This window comes from Neopelma chrysocephalum, unplaced genomic scaffold (genome assembly GCF_003984885.1).
Source record: "Neopelma chrysocephalum unplaced genomic scaffold, ASM398488v2 Primary Assembly neopelma1_141, whole genome shotgun sequence".
Classification (NCBI taxonomy): Eukaryota; Metazoa; Chordata; class Aves; order Passeriformes; family Pipridae; genus Neopelma; species Neopelma chrysocephalum.
In genome coordinates, this window is record NW_020897803.1 from 1,515,055 (window position 1) to 1,532,201 (window position 17,147).

The 17,147-nt window shown below is 47.0% G+C and overlaps 1 protein-coding gene across 8 annotated transcripts in view; it reads left to right on the forward strand.

Moving 5' to 3' along the window:
- Positions 1 to 17,147, forward strand: part of TIAM1 (T cell lymphoma invasion and metastasis 1) — a 164,652-nt gene that overhangs the window by 105,608 nt on the left and 41,897 nt on the right. For all 8 annotated transcript variants that reach the window (XM_027699788.1, XM_027699787.1, XM_027699789.1 and 5 more), the window contains 7 exons: positions 543 to 767; positions 2,117 to 2,302; positions 4,851 to 4,997; positions 7,090 to 7,164; positions 8,167 to 8,337; positions 14,166 to 14,270; positions 16,309 to 16,390. In XM_027699788.1, coding sequence (XP_027555589.1) covers positions 543 to 767; positions 2,117 to 2,302; positions 4,851 to 4,997; positions 7,090 to 7,164; positions 8,167 to 8,337; positions 14,166 to 14,270; positions 16,309 to 16,390 — 991 coding nt within the window. The remainder of the gene's footprint in view (positions 1 to 542; positions 768 to 2,116; positions 2,303 to 4,850; positions 4,998 to 7,089; positions 7,165 to 8,166; positions 8,338 to 14,165; positions 14,271 to 16,308; positions 16,391 to 17,147) is intronic.

A 17,147-nucleotide genomic window follows, 5' to 3' on the forward strand; every position in this document is an offset into this window, starting at 1 on the left:
AATTAGGATGAGCCTGCTCTTAATGATAACAGGGTTGTCCTCAGAGGGCTTTGGGACTTTCAGAAGTTGAAAGCTCTATGCACCATATTAAAGCTGCTCATAGTTATCACGGTCACATTTTATGCCATTGATTTATTACTAACTGTTGCATGCCAGAAAAGCTCTCCCATTCCTGGGAAGAGCACAGAGGCTGGTGCATTCACTGCATTAAAGAACTGGGAGTTTAGAAAACATCACTAAATGCTGAGCTACAAATTATGGCAGCATGGCATTGAACAGGGAAGGCGATTCCTGAGACCTCTCTGGGAAGCTGCAAGGCACAGATATAGGTGTAATTCCAAGTGCTGAGGGCCTGGTGCCGAGTTAAAAATGGCCTCCTTAAGGATGAGGGGGCGTTTATTACTGCCACAGAAATAAGTGGATTTAAGGCTTTGAATCTCGAGATCAAAGGGAGAGGAAACTCCTCGGAATTGCATTTGTTAATCTCCAATCAATTTTAGAGAGGATCCTGACTTCTTTTCCCCCTGTTTTGCTCTCCTCAGACCTGCAGCCAGACAGAGCTGGAGAACTGGATCACGGCGATCCACTCGGCCTGCGCGACCGCGGTGGCCCGGCAGCACCACAAGGAGGACACGGTGAAGCTCCTCAAGACTGAGATAAAAAAGCTGGAGCAGAAGATCGACATGGACGAGAAGATGAAGAAAATGGGTGAAATGCAGCTGTCCTCTGTCACGGACTCCAAGAAGAAGAAGACCATCCTGGATCAAGTAAATCTCTCTTGCTCACGTGGAATTAAGTCCCCAGCAAGTGTTTAAGGCCTCGCTGGGATCAGTGGTAGCTCTGTCCTGCCCTGCTGTGCCTGGAGCAGGTGGGATGTATTGGCAGGAGAGATGGGGCTGGCTGTCTTAGTTGCACCATTTCTCCAAGCAGTGTGCACTGAGGTACAGCATGGGCTGTCTTCTCCTGGCCTCCACCCGTGGGATTTGGATAGCAGGCGGAGAGTGAAGGTCATGGCAGCAGAATTCCTTAGGGAACAGCTGCTCACAAACATTACTGCTGTTGTTTAAGGTGTGCCAGAGGCTAGTTCTTTGGCTGGCACATGGGGTGAAGAAGCCATCCTTGGTCACAAGGGCCTGCCTTGACCTCGTGGCTGCAGCCCTGGCTTCCCCTTGGGCCCTGCTCCTTCTGACTTCCAAATGGACAATGTAGCTGGATTTCAGGAGCAGGGAGCCTCGAGCAGATGTCTCTCCCGCTGCCACAGCAGCACCTTATTTTAGGAAACTAAACATATGGCTCCTGCCTCACTCATTTGTAGCTCTTTTACCAGAGCTGCCAAATGTGCCTGTAATGCAAAGCATGGGAAGTGGCCAGGGCTAAGCTGAAGAGATTTTGTACCCCCTGGAAGCCCCTGAGAAGGGGGGATGGAGGGGGAAAAGGGGGGGAGATGCTCGTCTCTGTTGAAAGGGCTCCACTCAAAGGCTGTCAGTCACAGCCTCTCTCTTTATGTAACTGAGTTTTTCTGGATGCTTTGAAACTGTTTCCTATCAGCTGTTTGAATTATTTAGATAAATCCTTCCATGGGCTGATTGCAGTGCTCTTCCACTGATCAGATTAATTATCCCCAGTGCTTGGCACTCTGTTGGTGCTCACAGCAATGCTGCTGCTGCTGATTTGGGATGCTCTGTGTATGGGGTTTGGTGGGGTTTGGTCTTCTTGTTTCTCAGATGCTCTTGATGCATGAAAGAAGCCTCTTAAGGGACTGCTGAAAAGAGAATCCTGGAATACAAGGAAAATTAAAAACGAAATTTTAATCTTATTAATTAGCATTGTATCAAAGGAGCAGTTGTCCCAGGAGAAGGCTTCTACCATGAATGTAGAAAAAGTTGTTTTCTATCTAATGAAAACTCTTTATTATTTGTATCCTTTGAGGGGTTGGGAGAGTGGGGGGATGTGGGAAAAATGAGGAATCGGGGGTTCTTGGGTGAGAGCAGCATTGGTGAAAAAAGGTGTGCTACTGGGAGGAGCATAAATTTTTTCAAGGCATTCACCACCCTCCTCTCCCTCCTCTCCCCTTCTCTTCTCATGCTCATCTCTCCTCGATCTTCCCCTTGCGCAGATCTTCGTTTGGGAGCAGAATCTGGAGCAGTTCCAGATGGACCTGTTCCGGTACCGCTGTTACCTGGCGAGTCTCCAGGGAGGGGAGCTCCCCAACCCCAAAAGGCTCCTGGCTTTCGCCAGCCGGCCCACCAAGGTCGCCATGGGCCGCCTTGGGATCTTCTCGGTCTCGTCCTTCCATGCACTGGTGAGTGTGGACAGAGAGGGCAGGGCTCACCTCTGCCAACCTGCACGGTGACCAGCAGCAGTGAGGGGTGAGCCCTCACCTCAGGGTGCAGGATATTCTGCTCCCTGAAAGGGGTCTGTGTTCCTGGATGTCCATTAAAAAGTAGATGCTTGCAAGCCATGGCCTTATGGAGGTGGAAGAACCATGTTTCTCCTAAGGTTGGGATTCTGAATGTCCAGACCTGCACTATAAACAGATTTTCCGGTTAATGTCCATGTACCTGGGCTTGATCCAAAAGTCCCATGAAGTCAATGGGAGCCCTTCTTAGGCCCTCAGCATGTGTTGGCTTAGACCTTCTTGGGCATGGCTCACTTTGTGCCATATGGCTGAAACTACTGACCAATTAGTCTAATATCCGGTCTCCACTGATCGACACCTGATGGTCCACAAAGGAGGGGGAACGTCGTTCCCTCCTACTCACAGTGTGGCAAATGATGTTTCAGGTGGTTGCTTAAACTTAAATGCTGTAACAACCCAGCTCAGGAAAGTACAGGGAAATGCATTGCAAAGTGCTGGGATTCTAATGAATTTAAATCAAGTTCTTGCAGTTTCGGCTTGGACTCCTGGAGGTTCACAGAAATAGCTGAGCTCCACTGTTGTCTTGTAGCTGTCAGCTGTACCCTTCAATTGAATGCAGAGCTGTAATTCAGGCAGGGGTGTTTTTATTCTCTCCTCTATGAAAAGATTAGCGTCATCATCCTGCTAATTGCTGGTGGATTTATTATATTTTTTAAGTGGCGGGCTGTAATTAGCATTTATGCTTATTTTTTTTGCATCTAGCAAAGCACTGAGCGTTAGCCTGAAAAACAGTCTGCCTCTTCATGCTGCTGTCTCTTGAGAGCCAAGGGAAAAAAAATATGTTTTGAGTATGTTGTGCTGGAGAAGACACGTGCTTTCTTCTCCTCTCAGCAAACTCTTGTGTCCTCCTTTGCCCTCAATAACGTGGAGAAATGTAACTCTGCGCTCCTCTGCTGCTGTGAGCCCTAATTGAAACTTCAGGAAGGGAATTTGCCAGAGAAGCTGTGGCTGCCTCATCCCTGGAAGGCAGGGTTGGATGGGGCTTGGAGCAATCTGGAATAGTGGAAGGTGGCAGGGGGAGGAACTAGATGATCTTTAAGGTCCCTTCCAACCCAAACCAGTCTGTGGTTCTGTGACTCGAGTGGGTGCTGCATGGTGGTAGTGTGGCCTCCCTAACTCTCCTGAGGACTGTACTCCAAGGACGTGCCAAGTTATCCTGGGTGCCTGTGCACAGATGTCCCAGGTACAGCTAGGGAACATCTCACAAGTCCAGGCTGTGGAAATGGAGACACCTGCAGCAGTGTTCAAGGTCTTCTGCTTGATTTCTCCACGTTTCCCAAGGAGAACCACCATTCCTCACGCAGTTCCCTGGATACACCAGCCAGCCTTCTGTCCTTCCCGGCTTTGGACAGGGCCTTGGATCTGCTGCACCCAAACAACCAGTTCCTCAGCTCCGTAGCTCGGGGCATCGCTGAGATTTGGGTGTTCCCTCTGGGGCTGCCAAACGTTTGACAGTCCCATTGTGCCGGTTTGGGCTGTGGGAACCCAATCCCAAGGTGTTCCAGGAAGCTACGGCCGAGTCGGCAGGGCGGGTCTGTCTGTCTGGCTGGCTTTGCCTTGCCTCACACTCACACCTGCCATCCCCTACCACTCCCTTTTTGGCAGGAGAGGAGCTCCCTCTCCCGAGGCCACCTGCAGGTGGAAATCTGCTTCAACTTGGGCCCAAGCACTTCCCCTCTGGCTGATGTCACACTGATTCCCTACCAGAGCTTCCTCACCACCCCTCAGAGAGTTGGGCTCAGCAAAGGCAAATGTCTTTTTGCTCCAAAGGGCTTGCCACTGGCCATTTTTGAAGCACCCCAGCAGTTAACACAGCTCTGATTGAAAGGGTCATTTTGTCCCTTCCTGTGTTTTGCTCACTCCTTCAGATGTCACTGTCTTTTAAGGAAGTGCAGGTTTTTAAATGCCACGACCTCCTCGCAAGCTTTTATCTGGCCTTGCTGCAGTTATGAGTCAGTTCCAGGATGCCCAGAGTGTTTCCACAGGAAAGAGCAGAGAGGAAGACTGAGTTTTTGGGAAGCAACAGATAAGTTTGGATATCTCAGATTTCACGTGGCCAGCTTTGAAACCTTGTCAGGAAAAGAAGAAAAGAACAGAAGAAAAAAAAAACCAACCCACAAACGAGAAACCAAACCCCTTCAATGGTGCTGAGGCTTTGCTCTGGGATGATTAGGCTGCTTTAAAATATCTCAGATTAAATGCCAAAAAATGGGGTGGGGGTGTACTGTCCATGTCAGTGTTTGATGTTTGACCTTGGGAGATGTGAGTTAAATTGCAAGGAGAAGGCAGAGGCCTGGCAGCATCACCACTATGCCTGGAGTGAACACACTCTTTTGCCATAGGATTTACCTTTTTTTTCCAACCAGATTCTACTGTTTGGCAGAGGTAGGGTGCTGTAACCTCTGATTTTAAAAGGATGTGGCATTGACAGGTGGCGGCTCGCACGGGGGAGTCGGGAGTGAGGAGAAGGACACAGGCCATGTCCAGGTCTGCCAGCAAACGGAGAAGCAGGTTTTCTTCTCTTTGGGGGCTGGATACTACCTCGAAGAAAAAGCAAGGGAGGCCAAGCATTAATCAGGTAAGGGTGGGGAAGCCTGTGATACTGATATTTTCAAGGCTGTTTGTTAGTGTGCAGAATGCAGCTCGCACAGAGTCACTTGCATCAAGCACTTCTACACCCAGCCTGAGCCTTGCCTGGTTGATCTTTCACAGTGTGTAGTCATCTCATTCCTCATCCTCTTCAGAAATCAGGACTGTAATTGCAGATCAGTGTAGAGCAGCTCCTGTCAAAGGTTTGGAGTTTGCCCTTTCTTTAGCTGATTTGGTTGTATTTCCCCTGTTGTTGCATTTCTGCTGCCTCTGCTTTTGCTGGAGGTGCTGTCCCTAATCTCAGGAGCAACAAAGCTTCATGTGTAAAACAGATGCAACTTTGAAAGGAAAATAATAATTCAGACTTGTTTGGTTATTTTTAATTTAAAAGTACGAGTTTGTACAATACTTTAAATGTAGCTGAGTTGGGTGAAAACTTCCTAAAGTGACAAAAAGCTTTACATTTAGTAGGGACAGCCCTTGTTTTGCCTCAGATTTGTAAAAAAATCAAAAGTTGCAATGTTTCCACCCAGTCACTGCCCAGATCTTTCTCTAGAAAACATGTTTCAGTGTGGTAGGAAGGTGCTTCCCTGTTATTCTTCCCAAACATCCCTAATTATAGCTTTCAGTTTTTGAGAGCCATACCTCATCTAATTGCAGGAAATGTAGGCTCTGGTCTTCTTTCTCTTCTCTCCTCTCAGTTTTTGTGGGGAGAGAGGCTTGGGACACACGTTCTGTTCCCCGTGATTTCTTCTGCCGTTTGTTAAGGCAGCAGTGGGTGTTTGTTTTGCTCAGCAGAGGATGGATGCTGCTGAATTGTTGAGCTTGTTTTCAGCCAGACATTAAAAGTTCACCTAATATTTAGTGGCTGAGCAGAAGCTCAGGGTTTTATCTGGAATGCAGCAGATGATTCCCATGAGTGCGTTCCCAATTCCTTGTTCTGATGCTGCAGCATCCCTGTTGCTTTGTATTTACTTGCCCCAAATCAAACACAGACCCTTATCCTGAACTAAGATCCTGCCCATGCTGTGTGTGCAAGCCTGTTTTTTTCCCCCCTGATCTCACCCTTTTGTTTTTCCTTTCAGGGGGGGATAATTGCATTCTTCACGCTGCCTCCCCCACCCCTGCCCCCCTCGCTCCTCACTAAGCACAGGCATGGAAAGGGATTCTGTTCCAGGTTAAAGGAAAGTCATACTTGAGAGAGTTGTAGAAAATGTGAAGTTCTGGGGAGGTGGCAGAATGTCTAAATGCAGTGCCTGCACACATTTCCCTTGCATCCTGCAAAGTGTTGCCCATTGGAAGGAGCAAACTGTAACTCCCTGAAGGGCAGGGACCATCTCCCATCCCGCATGGCCTTGTTTTGTTTTAGCCATGGAATAGTTAACAGCCAAACCAGCAACTTGATCCTCAAGCAGTGCTGATGTGGAGCTGTAAAACTTAACTTTTCAGTTTTAATTACAAGCTTCTGCTGCAGTAAGAACCCTGCTTGCCCGTCTGATGGAGTCCTGTGCTGATTTGGGGTGGAGCCCGTAAATATTCCCATTCAGCCGTTCCTCCTGCATGGAGTCCTGTTGATTTTGGCTCTGTGGCTCGTGCTGGGTTACCGGCTCTTATTTCATTAGGGAAGGGTTACACTGACTTGTGGTGCTCGAATGTTTGCTAAGTACGTTTTGGCAGCTGGGTTATTACAAAGCCAGCCAGAAGCAGAGCCAGAAGCAGAGCCCTTCTGATTTCTCAGCCTTAGCAGAAGTGGGAAAGTGTTCATTCCCACACTTTACAGGTGGGGAAACCGAGCTGAAGGAGATAAAATCAGTCCAGCTTCACCAAGGAAGTCAGAGACAGACCTCTAAGCATAACTGGGCTCTAATCTTCCAGCACGATGTCCCATCACCAGCTTGTCTTTCACCTCCCCTTCTCTTTTATCAAACTGCTGTTTTCCTTCTCTGTGTTTGGAGATGAGTGTCTGTGTTTTTCAGTTTGATTTCCCTGGGAGGTGTCAGACAGACTGTTCTCCCCTTAGCCTGTGCTGCAGACGGGGAGTCACGTTTGTGTTTCAAAGCACATTCACTCTTTTCCCTCAGGTGTTTGGTGAAGGAGTCGACTCAGTAAAGAAATCCCTGGAAGGGATCTTCGACGACACAGTCCCGGATGGCAAGGTAACCCCAGCTCTCCAGCTGCCTCCTTTGCAGCCAGTCTCCATGCAGGGATTGACTCTGGGATAAGAGAGAGGAGAGGACCCTCTGTGCTCTGGAGGGCTTGGAGCTTCTCTGGGAGGGTTTCAGCTGGTTGCCCACGACCAAAAGGGGAGCTGGAGGTGCCAGACCCTGAGGTCTGTTAGCCAGGGAAATGCCTGCCCACAGGAGGACCTGGATGTCTCTGGCTCTGGAAGATGGCTCCTTTTGGTGGCCATATGGGGTTTTCATAATTAAGGGTTGGTACAACTCTGAAGCACAGGGCTTTCTCAGTTCAGTGCTTCCCTGAGCTGCATTTGCTTCCATGACTTCCTGCATTTGCAGCCCCAGTTGCAGCTACTTTCTCTTTCCCCAGAGAAAGTCAGCTGTAAAACAACCTTAACACAGTGCTGACTCACATTCTTCATGTGGTGGATATTGGGTTTAGCCACATGAGCCCACTTGCAGTAAACAGGGATTCTGTAGCTCCTATCACTTCCTGGGGATTTATAGCTTGGAGTGCAACTCAGGTGTATAAAAGGCAGTAAATTCAAAATAAATGCTAAGACTTGCTATTTTGCCACTGCCAGGTATAGGAACTGCAGTACTTACAACAGTTTTGTTGGCCTTGGATTGGTTTTCCCAGAAACACAGTGCATTTCAGTTTTCAATTTAAATATGTTTTTATGCCTATTATTTTTTGTTGCATTCCTAGCATTCCCAGCAGCCATAGGGTGAAATCCCAGGAGAAGCACATTGCACCAGTCTAGCTGTGTGGGTGGCATGGGAAGGCACACTTTCTTCTGCTCAGGGAAAACTGCAGGTTCCTGCCCAGACAAGCCTTCAACCTGGGCTTATGAACAAAACATCATCTCTCTAAGAGGGCTCTTTGATACAGCACATAATGCTCCTCCTCACACTTGTTATTGATGAAGAGGGAGTTGTGTTTGGCTGGGAGAGTCATCATGGACTTTGTCTGTAATTTAGAGGGAAAAAGAAGTGGCACTGAGCAGTGTCCATCAGCACAACCCCGACTGTGACATTTGGGTTCACGAGTACTTCACGCCCTCGTGGTTCTGCCTGCCCAACAACCAGCCTGCCCTGACCGTCATCCGTCCTGGGGACACCACGAGGGACGTGCTGGAGATGATCTGCAAGGTAAAGGCTGCCAAGTGTGCCCTGGAGTGGAGTGAGATACCTGTGACCCTGAGCCCTTTCGGTGGAGCTTCAGCACTGCTCTGTGCTGGGAGATCAGTTCTGTGTTGGATGAAGAGCATGAATTACACTGAAATGTCCGTGCTGGGACCGCAGCAGAGAATTTCCTGCAGCTGGAGCTGAGCTTGGCACGGGTGCAGGGACGGGCAGGCAGGCTCGGTTCTGCCTTTCCCACTCTGACTGCTGTGCAAGAGCCTCTGAGAGCCTGCACACCCTGGCTGCTGCCTGTCAGGGGCCACCCACCTCTCCAGTGGAGACCAGGCTGTGTGTGGGACCCCCAACACCCTGGCTCCCAGCCGGCTGGACACCTCACACTGTGGTAGTGCAGCCACCTGGCCACCTTGGTGTCCCCACCCCTGCCACTCCTCCCAGGGCCCGTTCCCTCCTCTGCCAGGCGAGTGAGGTGATCTCACCCCTTCCCAGGTGCCAGGGTGGCCTGTTCCCACGTGCCATTCCCCCTTCCTTCCCCTCTGGCTGGCACTGGGGAAAGCAGCAGCACCAGGAGTAGGAGAAGGGGCCTGTGTTTGCTGCCTGCACTGCAGAGTGAGACTCGCCTCGTGTGGGTGGCAGGAGGGGAGAGAGGAAGGCTTTTATCTGCTTTTGAGTCGGGGGGGAAAGAAAAACCACCTGGATTTCTCTGCCAGATGAAGTATCAGAGACATTTGGCCATTAAAAAGAGTTACATCTCTAAAGAGTTGGAAACTTTGACAAATTAAATACAGGCTTTCAGATCTGGCAGCTACATAATGTGTGTTTTCTGCTCTGCCTGGGAGCGAGACCCGACTCGTCTCACGTGCTGCTCTGAAAAGTGAGGCTGCTTTGTACAGCAACAACAGCAAAAGAAAAGAAAATATTTATTACTATTGAGAACTTAACTTTGGGAGCTTTTAGAACATGTTGCATGTGCTTCCAAAGAGAGGGAAGGTGAGAGAAAGGCGTTTGTTTCCAGTAATTACACAGTGCGCTCATCTCTCTGCCAGGTGTGCTGTTCAAGAGTTTGTGAAAGCTCTGCTTTGTGTTCAGGAAAAGATGACATTTTTTGGAAAGAGACATAACAGGGAAGCTGGATGACACATTATTAGTAATGATTTATTTTTAGGATTTATGTTTTCCCTTGGGTAAGAGCGATTAACTCGGGGGGAGCAGATCCTCAGCTGGAGTAACCTGGTGTAGCTCCAGCCCTTCCAGCAGGTGCCTGCTGAGGATCTGCTATCTCACTGTGTGTTTGTTGTGGTGGGTGGGGGGTGTATAAGGAGAAGGGGAGGTGGGTGAGTGTTTTTGAAGAGCTGTTATCTGTTTCTTTCCTTTCTGTAAGAGTTCTCAGCCTGGAAAACACTGATGGATGCCTTCTTTTCTGTAGCATTTAATAATCAATCTCTTTCTTCTGTCTCTTGCATTCAGCTCATTTTTTCCCCTTTAATATCTGATCCACATCATTTCACATCAGTTTGCCATCTGCCATCTGAGAACCAGTCAAGTTCTGGTACAGTAAACATTTCAAGCTCTACATTTCATATAAACCTCTTCATGTTTGTGGATGTGGTTAAATCTATCTGTGCTGTTAAACTGAGCTTGATTATTCTGTTGGAGAACATTAAGTGCACTCAAGTCATTGTAGAAAATGTGTTCTTATGCTAACATTGCTGCTTGTTATTGTACAGCAAGTTAGGCTTTGGAGGATGCTTTGTGACACTTTCATGATTTCAAGATTGGTGGGAGGAGTGTTTAAAGCCTATTTTAGAGTGGTATCTCAAAGATTTCTCCTAAGATTTAACTAATAGCATCGCTTGGCAGGCAGGGAAAGTCAGTGTATGTGAGTTAAATTGCTTTTCTATGAATGATAGGAAATAGTTGGTCCCTCCTAACCTTAAGCATCCTGTGATTCTGTGATGATGCTGATCAGTGTGAACGTGTGTATTACTAACATTTGCATAAAAGTAGGTCTTAAAATTGAGTGGAAACTCACACACTGAGCCAGTATGGAGATAATAACAGCAAAAACCAGTATGGAGATAATAACACCAAAGACCAGGAACAGAAGACTACATGGCATTTAGTCCTTTGACTGCATAAAAAATTGAGAGGCAAAAAAGGGTTTTTTTTTCCCTCACAGTTTACATGTTCAAGTAGATCTGCATGAAGGGCAAGAAGCAGATTCCCCCAAGGTCTCTGGATTTGTGCTCAAAGTCTCTGAGAAGTTACTTGAGCCTGCTGCTCTGTGGGCTTACTTTGATTTTGAGCTGGTGTTTTCCTGCTGGAAAAGCTTGGGCTGGAATGTGAAGCCAGAGTAATACAGTGGGGTGGCTGTTGTGTTTCTGTGATGCTGAAAGAACATTCCTGTCCCTCTCTTTGACTAGAAGGGAGCCCAAATGGGGGAGTGGTTGGGCTTTGTGTGCCAGCCCATGATGGCACTTGATCCTTTTGAATCTGATCAAACCCCTGGCTGGAAATTCTTATGCAAGAGCACCTTGGTTAAGCTGTGGGGTTGTGTTTTAAATTGGGTTTGCTGCTTAATTTAGTCCAGACATAGCCAGAGTTATTAGGAGGGAAATAAATAAACCAAGCAGCTTATTTGGACTGCTAAAAGGTATTTTGGGTGGTCTCGAAAGGATATTCATATCATTAAAGCTGCCCTGTTTCTACTCCCACCTTCCCACATATGGATGCAGCTCCTAGCAACAAAAAAGTGGGTTAATGGTTTGGCTTTTAGGGCAGACTGGCTGTGTCCACTTACAGGGACCTTTTCCTTTCACTTCAGTAGAAAATCATGCCCCTATTTGAGACACTTTAATGTCAAATTCTGAGGTAGACAAAGCCTTGGGGCAGCTGTGGGGATGTCAATTAACTAAATGGGGTGGCCCATGGGCTGCACCATCACAGCTTTAATGGTGATGGTTCTCGTTCCTGGCTTGGGTGGGATTGCAGTGTAGTGCATTGATGGCATCCACCTCAGCTGATGGTGTTTCTTGGAAGAAATGGGTGGCTCAAAATATGTGTGTTTTATCCCGTGGCCTCTCTAGCAGATGCTGTGCTCTGCCTGGGGTGGCTGAGCTAAGGCAGCTCCTGGCCTGTGCCCAGTGCCTGGAGGCTCCAGACTGGATAAATTCCTGTCCCTCTACAGCAGGTGGTGATTTCTGCCAGCCTGGGGCAGGCTGGAAAGCATCCCTTTGGGTCTCCTCTGCAAGGGAAGGACGTTCAGAGTCGCTGTTGGACATGACGTGAATACCCGACTGTGGGTGGGGGTCTCTGCCCACCCTGGGCTTTGCTCAGTGCCATGGAGGGGTTGGCACAGCTCTGCCTGACCAGCCTGGCCTGGTGGGCTCATCCCCACAGTGTGGGCAGCAGGGGAAGGAGGGGATTCTGCCCCTCTGCCCCCTCAGGTGAGATCCCCCTGCAGAGCTGCTCCAGCCCTGGGGAACAGCACAGGAAGGACATGGAGCTGCTGGAGAGAGTCCAGAGGAGGCACCAAGAGGATCAGAGGGATGGAGCAACTCTGCTGGGAGGGAAGGCTGAGAGATTGGGATTGTTCAGCCTGGAGAAGAGAAGCTCTGGAGTGACCTAACTGTGGCCTTCCAGGGACTGAAGGGAGTCTTCAGAAAAGAGAGAGACTTCTTACAAGGGCCTGGAGTGACAGAACAAAGGGGAATGTCTTCAAACTGACAGAGAGTAGGTTTAGATTGGATATTAGGAAGAAATCCTTCCCTCTGAGGGTGGGGAGGCCCTGGCACAGGTTGCCCAGAGAAGCTGTGGCTGCCCCATCCCTGGAAGTGTCCAAGGGCAGGTTGGACAGGGCCTGGAGCAACCTGGGCTAGTGGAAGGTGTCCCTGCCCACGGCAGAGGAATGGAATGAGATGATCTTTAAGGTCCCTCCCAACCCAAACCAGTCTGTGATTCCCTGATTCTGTGAAATGCAGCAAATGTACAAGAGCTTTGGCACAGGAGACCCTGAGAAGATGCCCCGTGGTGGCAGGAGGAGCTGCCAGGTTGCCTGGCTCCTTTCTCTGCTACTGTGGTTTTTTCCACAGAGCATTTTTTTCCCCACTGGTGTTGCTATAAATGGCTGAAGCATTTCATGGACTTTCAGAGAGACTTACAGAGACTTCTCCCCCCAGATGTGGGTGTGCAGTCAGTGGGTTTATGTCCCTTCTGTGTGTTTTTAAGTGGTGTGCAAGGCACTCCTCAGTTTGTATCTAAGCTGATCAGAAAAGAATCCAGGACTCCTCTGTGTCATTTCTGAACCCTTAAAGCCAATTCTACTTCCTTTTAATTTCTGAGGTGCTTGTACATGTGTCAGGAAGAGAGGAAACTAGTGAAAACAGTATTAATCAATGAGCAAAGCACTCAAAATGCTTTCCAGAAAGAAAAAAAAAAGGAGAGAGAGTAAGGGTCTCCTACATTCAGCTGTTTTTCTTTTGGCCCTTGATAGATTTCAGATTCTTTATTTAATTAACTAGGAATTTGCCTGGATTATGGAGGTTATTCCATTTCAGATACTCGATTTCATACAAGGATAATTTGATCTTTGAATAGGAAATACTTGAATGTAGCACTGTAGAGTACATCAATAGGTCTGCTTTTTTTTTTCTTTTGTTTTTTTTAATTATTAGTATTGGTAGCTGTTTTTATTCCTGGGCTAATCTAGACTTTCCAAAGCATTCACCGTCCTGTGTTTGCTGAAGGGTCACTCTGGGATCTTTTCCACAGGCCCCTTGGAGCACATTACTCATCACTTGTGATCAGTCAGCTGAGTGCTGGTGTATCATCATCATCTCGGCTTGAACTGGATAAGCCAGGCTTTAAAAAACATGATAAACAGGCAATAACGAAGTTCTTGCATGAATTTTCAGAGGAGCCATTGTTTTTAGCACAACCTGGGAAAGGTTGGCAGTTTGTTGGTATAAAATGAGGAGGCTGATGTCTAAAAGCATTTAATAATGGGATTTCAGAAGTGACAGTGAGGAGAATTTGCCTCCTGTATGGGTGAATCACTTTGGGGTTTCTCATTAGGTGTAGCCAACAGTTTATGAACTTTGAAAGTAACTTCTGAATGACATCCTTTGTGTTTATCATAATTCTAATGTGTTTTGATTACACACTGCATTAACCTCTGCTTAAATCAAGCTTATTAATCATGCTGAGAAAAGGTCGTTAACATCTCCCAGACCAAATGCTCTATCCTCAGTTAATTATAACTAATTCATTAAAATGGTGTGACCTGTTTCCACTGGGATGTAATCCAGGATGCAACTCTTGGCTTCTTTCAGCCTTATAAAGCCAGTGTATCCTGGGCTGGTTTGAATTTAGAGGACATGCAGATTTTCTGGGTTTTATTAACCTTGCTTGAAATCTGCCACATCCTACTTACACACTGTATTATAAAGACACTAAAAAACCCAAACCAAAGAGAAAACAGCTTTCCTGCTGCATTTTTCTCTGTTAGCAGGACGTTTATTTACCTCCTTGTGATTTGAAATATCCTTTTACGGTTCGCTTTTATTCAAAGGTGTGCTCTGAGGCTTCTGATTATTTCTGGAGTATCCTGGGAGGGAGCAGAACTGCCAGGTCAGCGGGGGCTGCTCAGAGTGCCTTCAGTTGGTAAATAAATGAATGGATGCTCATTCATGAGGAAGAGGAGGAGGTCCAGGGTCTTATTCAGGTCATGGTGGAAGGTGGTGCTGGGGCAGTTTTGTGCCTGTGAGGGTCAGGCCACTCTGGGTAGGTGATTGAGGCATTATTTTTCCCCTCTGAAACCTGTTCCCTGTCTCTTGCAGACCCACCAGCTGGATGTCTCTGCTCACTACTTGAGGCTCAAATTCCTCGTGGAGAACCAGCTCCAGTTCTATGTACCAAAGCCAGAGGAGGAGATCTATGAACTGGTAATGCAACCCACTGGGCAAAATTAAATGGCACTTGGTAGGACGCTGTTAATTAGTGTTTATCTGGCATTGTGTATCACAGAGTTATGCTTTTTAGCTGGCAATTATGGTGCTTTGCAGACCATAGCAAATTGGCCTACAGTAATCTTCTGCAAACATTTCATCTTGCCTTGGTGTTTAGCTGATGTTTGTGCTGTTATGTGTCTGTGGGGGGGAGAGAGAGGAGGAACAGCCACAGGTAATGTGTGAAAGTCACTTTAATGTTGCATTTAAGCTCAACTTCCCTCAAGGTTGTCTTTTCCTGTTACTCATATTGTCCATGAGGGTTTTAAAGATATAGTGTTGAGGCCTGAGCACTTGTTGTCACAGTCACTTTGATTTTTAAAGGGGGGGGGGAAATACACAAGTTGTTGGTTTTATTTTTAATTTGGTGGGTTTTTGGTGTTCTTTTTTTTGTTTTATTTTTCTTAATGGGAAGGTAAACATCGAGGTTAAAAAGCTCAGGAGTTATGTGTGAGAATATACTTTCTTAATTGCTTCAGTTGGCTGTTTCCATCTCATTCATCTCAAAAGCAGACTTCAAAGGAATTTTGCCATGAGAGATTAAAAAAAAAGACCAAACAGGATTAGTGTCATGCTTTAACTCTGTGATTTTTACACATGCACGCTGTAAAGCTTTTTAAAGTCCTTTTCACTGGTGGCTGTTTTACTTATAAAAAAGTAAAACTTTGCTGGTTGTGGGGGCTTTTGTTCATTTAGCAAAGAAGTTCTGGGATTTTCCATTAACACTGTCAACAACAGCAACAAAAAAAAAAGTGTGAGAAAGTGCTAGTGGAGTGCTAAGACTGGGAAAAATTAAAACTCAGAGGAGACAGATTTTAGCTTTCCTTGCCTGGCAGGACTTTGGTGACTTGTCTTGTGTTGAGAGGATGTAGGATTGACATAGTCATCACTTATTGTTTGTTCTGGTAAAAGTAAATTAACCCCAAAATCCATCATTGGGACTGTGTAAGTGCTGATAGATGAATGCTGCAGGATTGTGTCTAATGTGCTAATATTAAAGCAACACACATTTGTATGTGTGTGCTTGTTTTCATGAGAAAGTTGGAGTTACTTCCATGAACTGTTCTGTAACACCTGATTTTTGCAGCTGAACAGATGTATTAAGTGCTGATAGAAGAAGGAAATAAAATAAAATTGTATTTTTATTAGGGAAACTTAGGTTCCTCTTCTTTTTAAAGGAATGGTTTACATACTTCAGTCCAAGCGCTGACGTCACTTAGTTTCAAAATGTTAATTATTGTGAGTTGCTTTTTTCCACACTCACAGCAGCGTGGAAGCAGAATTAATATTCACCTGTGGGCTCTCATTCACCTGGGGGATGATTTTTTTCTGAAGACAAAGGGGTGGTTTGGTACCTAAGTGCTGAAAGGCAGAGGGAATTGCACCTGGGTGGAGGGGCTTCTGGGCTCTTACCTAAGTGTGAATTTGTGCTGGGCTCCCAGGAAGGATGTTAATGACCATTTCAAAGACTTGGGGGCTTTGTTTGGTTACAAATAAACACCGAGGTGTTAAAGGTGAAATGTCACGCTAAGACATAGTAAATTGTCCTCTGACAATGAGGAAATGTGTTTAAGAAACAAAATCCCTCCTTGTGAGTTTAATACTCTTTCATAATTGAATTCCTGCAATGTCTTCATTAAAATAATAGAAAAATATTAAATTATCACTACCCATAAATTGGGAAATTGCACTCAAAATGTTACTGACTGAGGGAATTAGATGTACCCTTGCTGTTATGATGATGGTAGTAAAACACTGCTTCCCTCTCTTTAGCTGTCTTCTAACAGCAAAACTTAGTAATGCTACTGATGCACCTCACACAGGTGGAGAAAAACTGTTTGATAAATAATGACCACGGTACCTTTTTTCCATCTGTAATTAAAAACCAAAAAGCTGTTCCAGACGATTTCAATCGATGTGTCCTCCCACAGTAACATGCTTTTGTGTGTGTTTTTTTTGTTTTTCTTCTGCTCAGCTGTACAAAGAGATAGAAATCTGTCAGAAAATCACACAGCACATTCAAATCGAGAAGTCTGATGCATCCTCTGATATTTATGGTGAGTTTCTCCTCGGCTCGTTTTTCTTTTTCTCCCAAGTCAGTTCCAGTGCTATTCACTGATACACCTGAAAGGTCTGCTGAGCACAGAAGGAAGAGCACATCTGGTTCCTGAGCCTGCACAGAAAGCATCCACCTGCCCTGGAGCAGGGCACTTTTATTCGTGGTGCACCGAGCGCGGCTTTTCCCGGGGCTGGAGCTGGAGGATGTGCAGCTCTCTGACGAGAGCTGTGGTGGCAGAAAGGACAAATGTTTGCTTGTTCTTGTAGTTTCTCCAAAACACCACCCACAGAAGGTGTAGGTGGCAAACAGCATCCTCTGCCAGCTGCCACCTCTCACGGGAGTGCCTCGGGGGGGCCCTGCCGTGGGCTTGGCACTGGGGCTTCGAGCAGTGCCAGCAGGGTGGAGGGCTTCCCACCCCCTCATCCTGCCACCCTTCCACCTCCTCACCCCTTCCACTTTTTCATCCCTTTACTCCTTCCACCTTTTCCGCCCCTTCACTTCTTCTACCTTTTCCACCCCCTCACTCCTTCTGCCTTTTCCACCCCTTCACTCCTTCCCCCCTTCCCACTTTCTTACTCCTTTTGCCTTTTCCACCCCCTCACTCTTGCCACCTTTCCCACCCCTTCACTTCTTCCACCTTTTGCACCCCCTCACTCCTTTCACCTTTCCCACCCCCTCACTCCTTCCACTTCTTCCATCCCTTCACTTCTTCCACCTTTTCCACCCCCTCACTCCTTCCCCCTTCCCACCTTCTT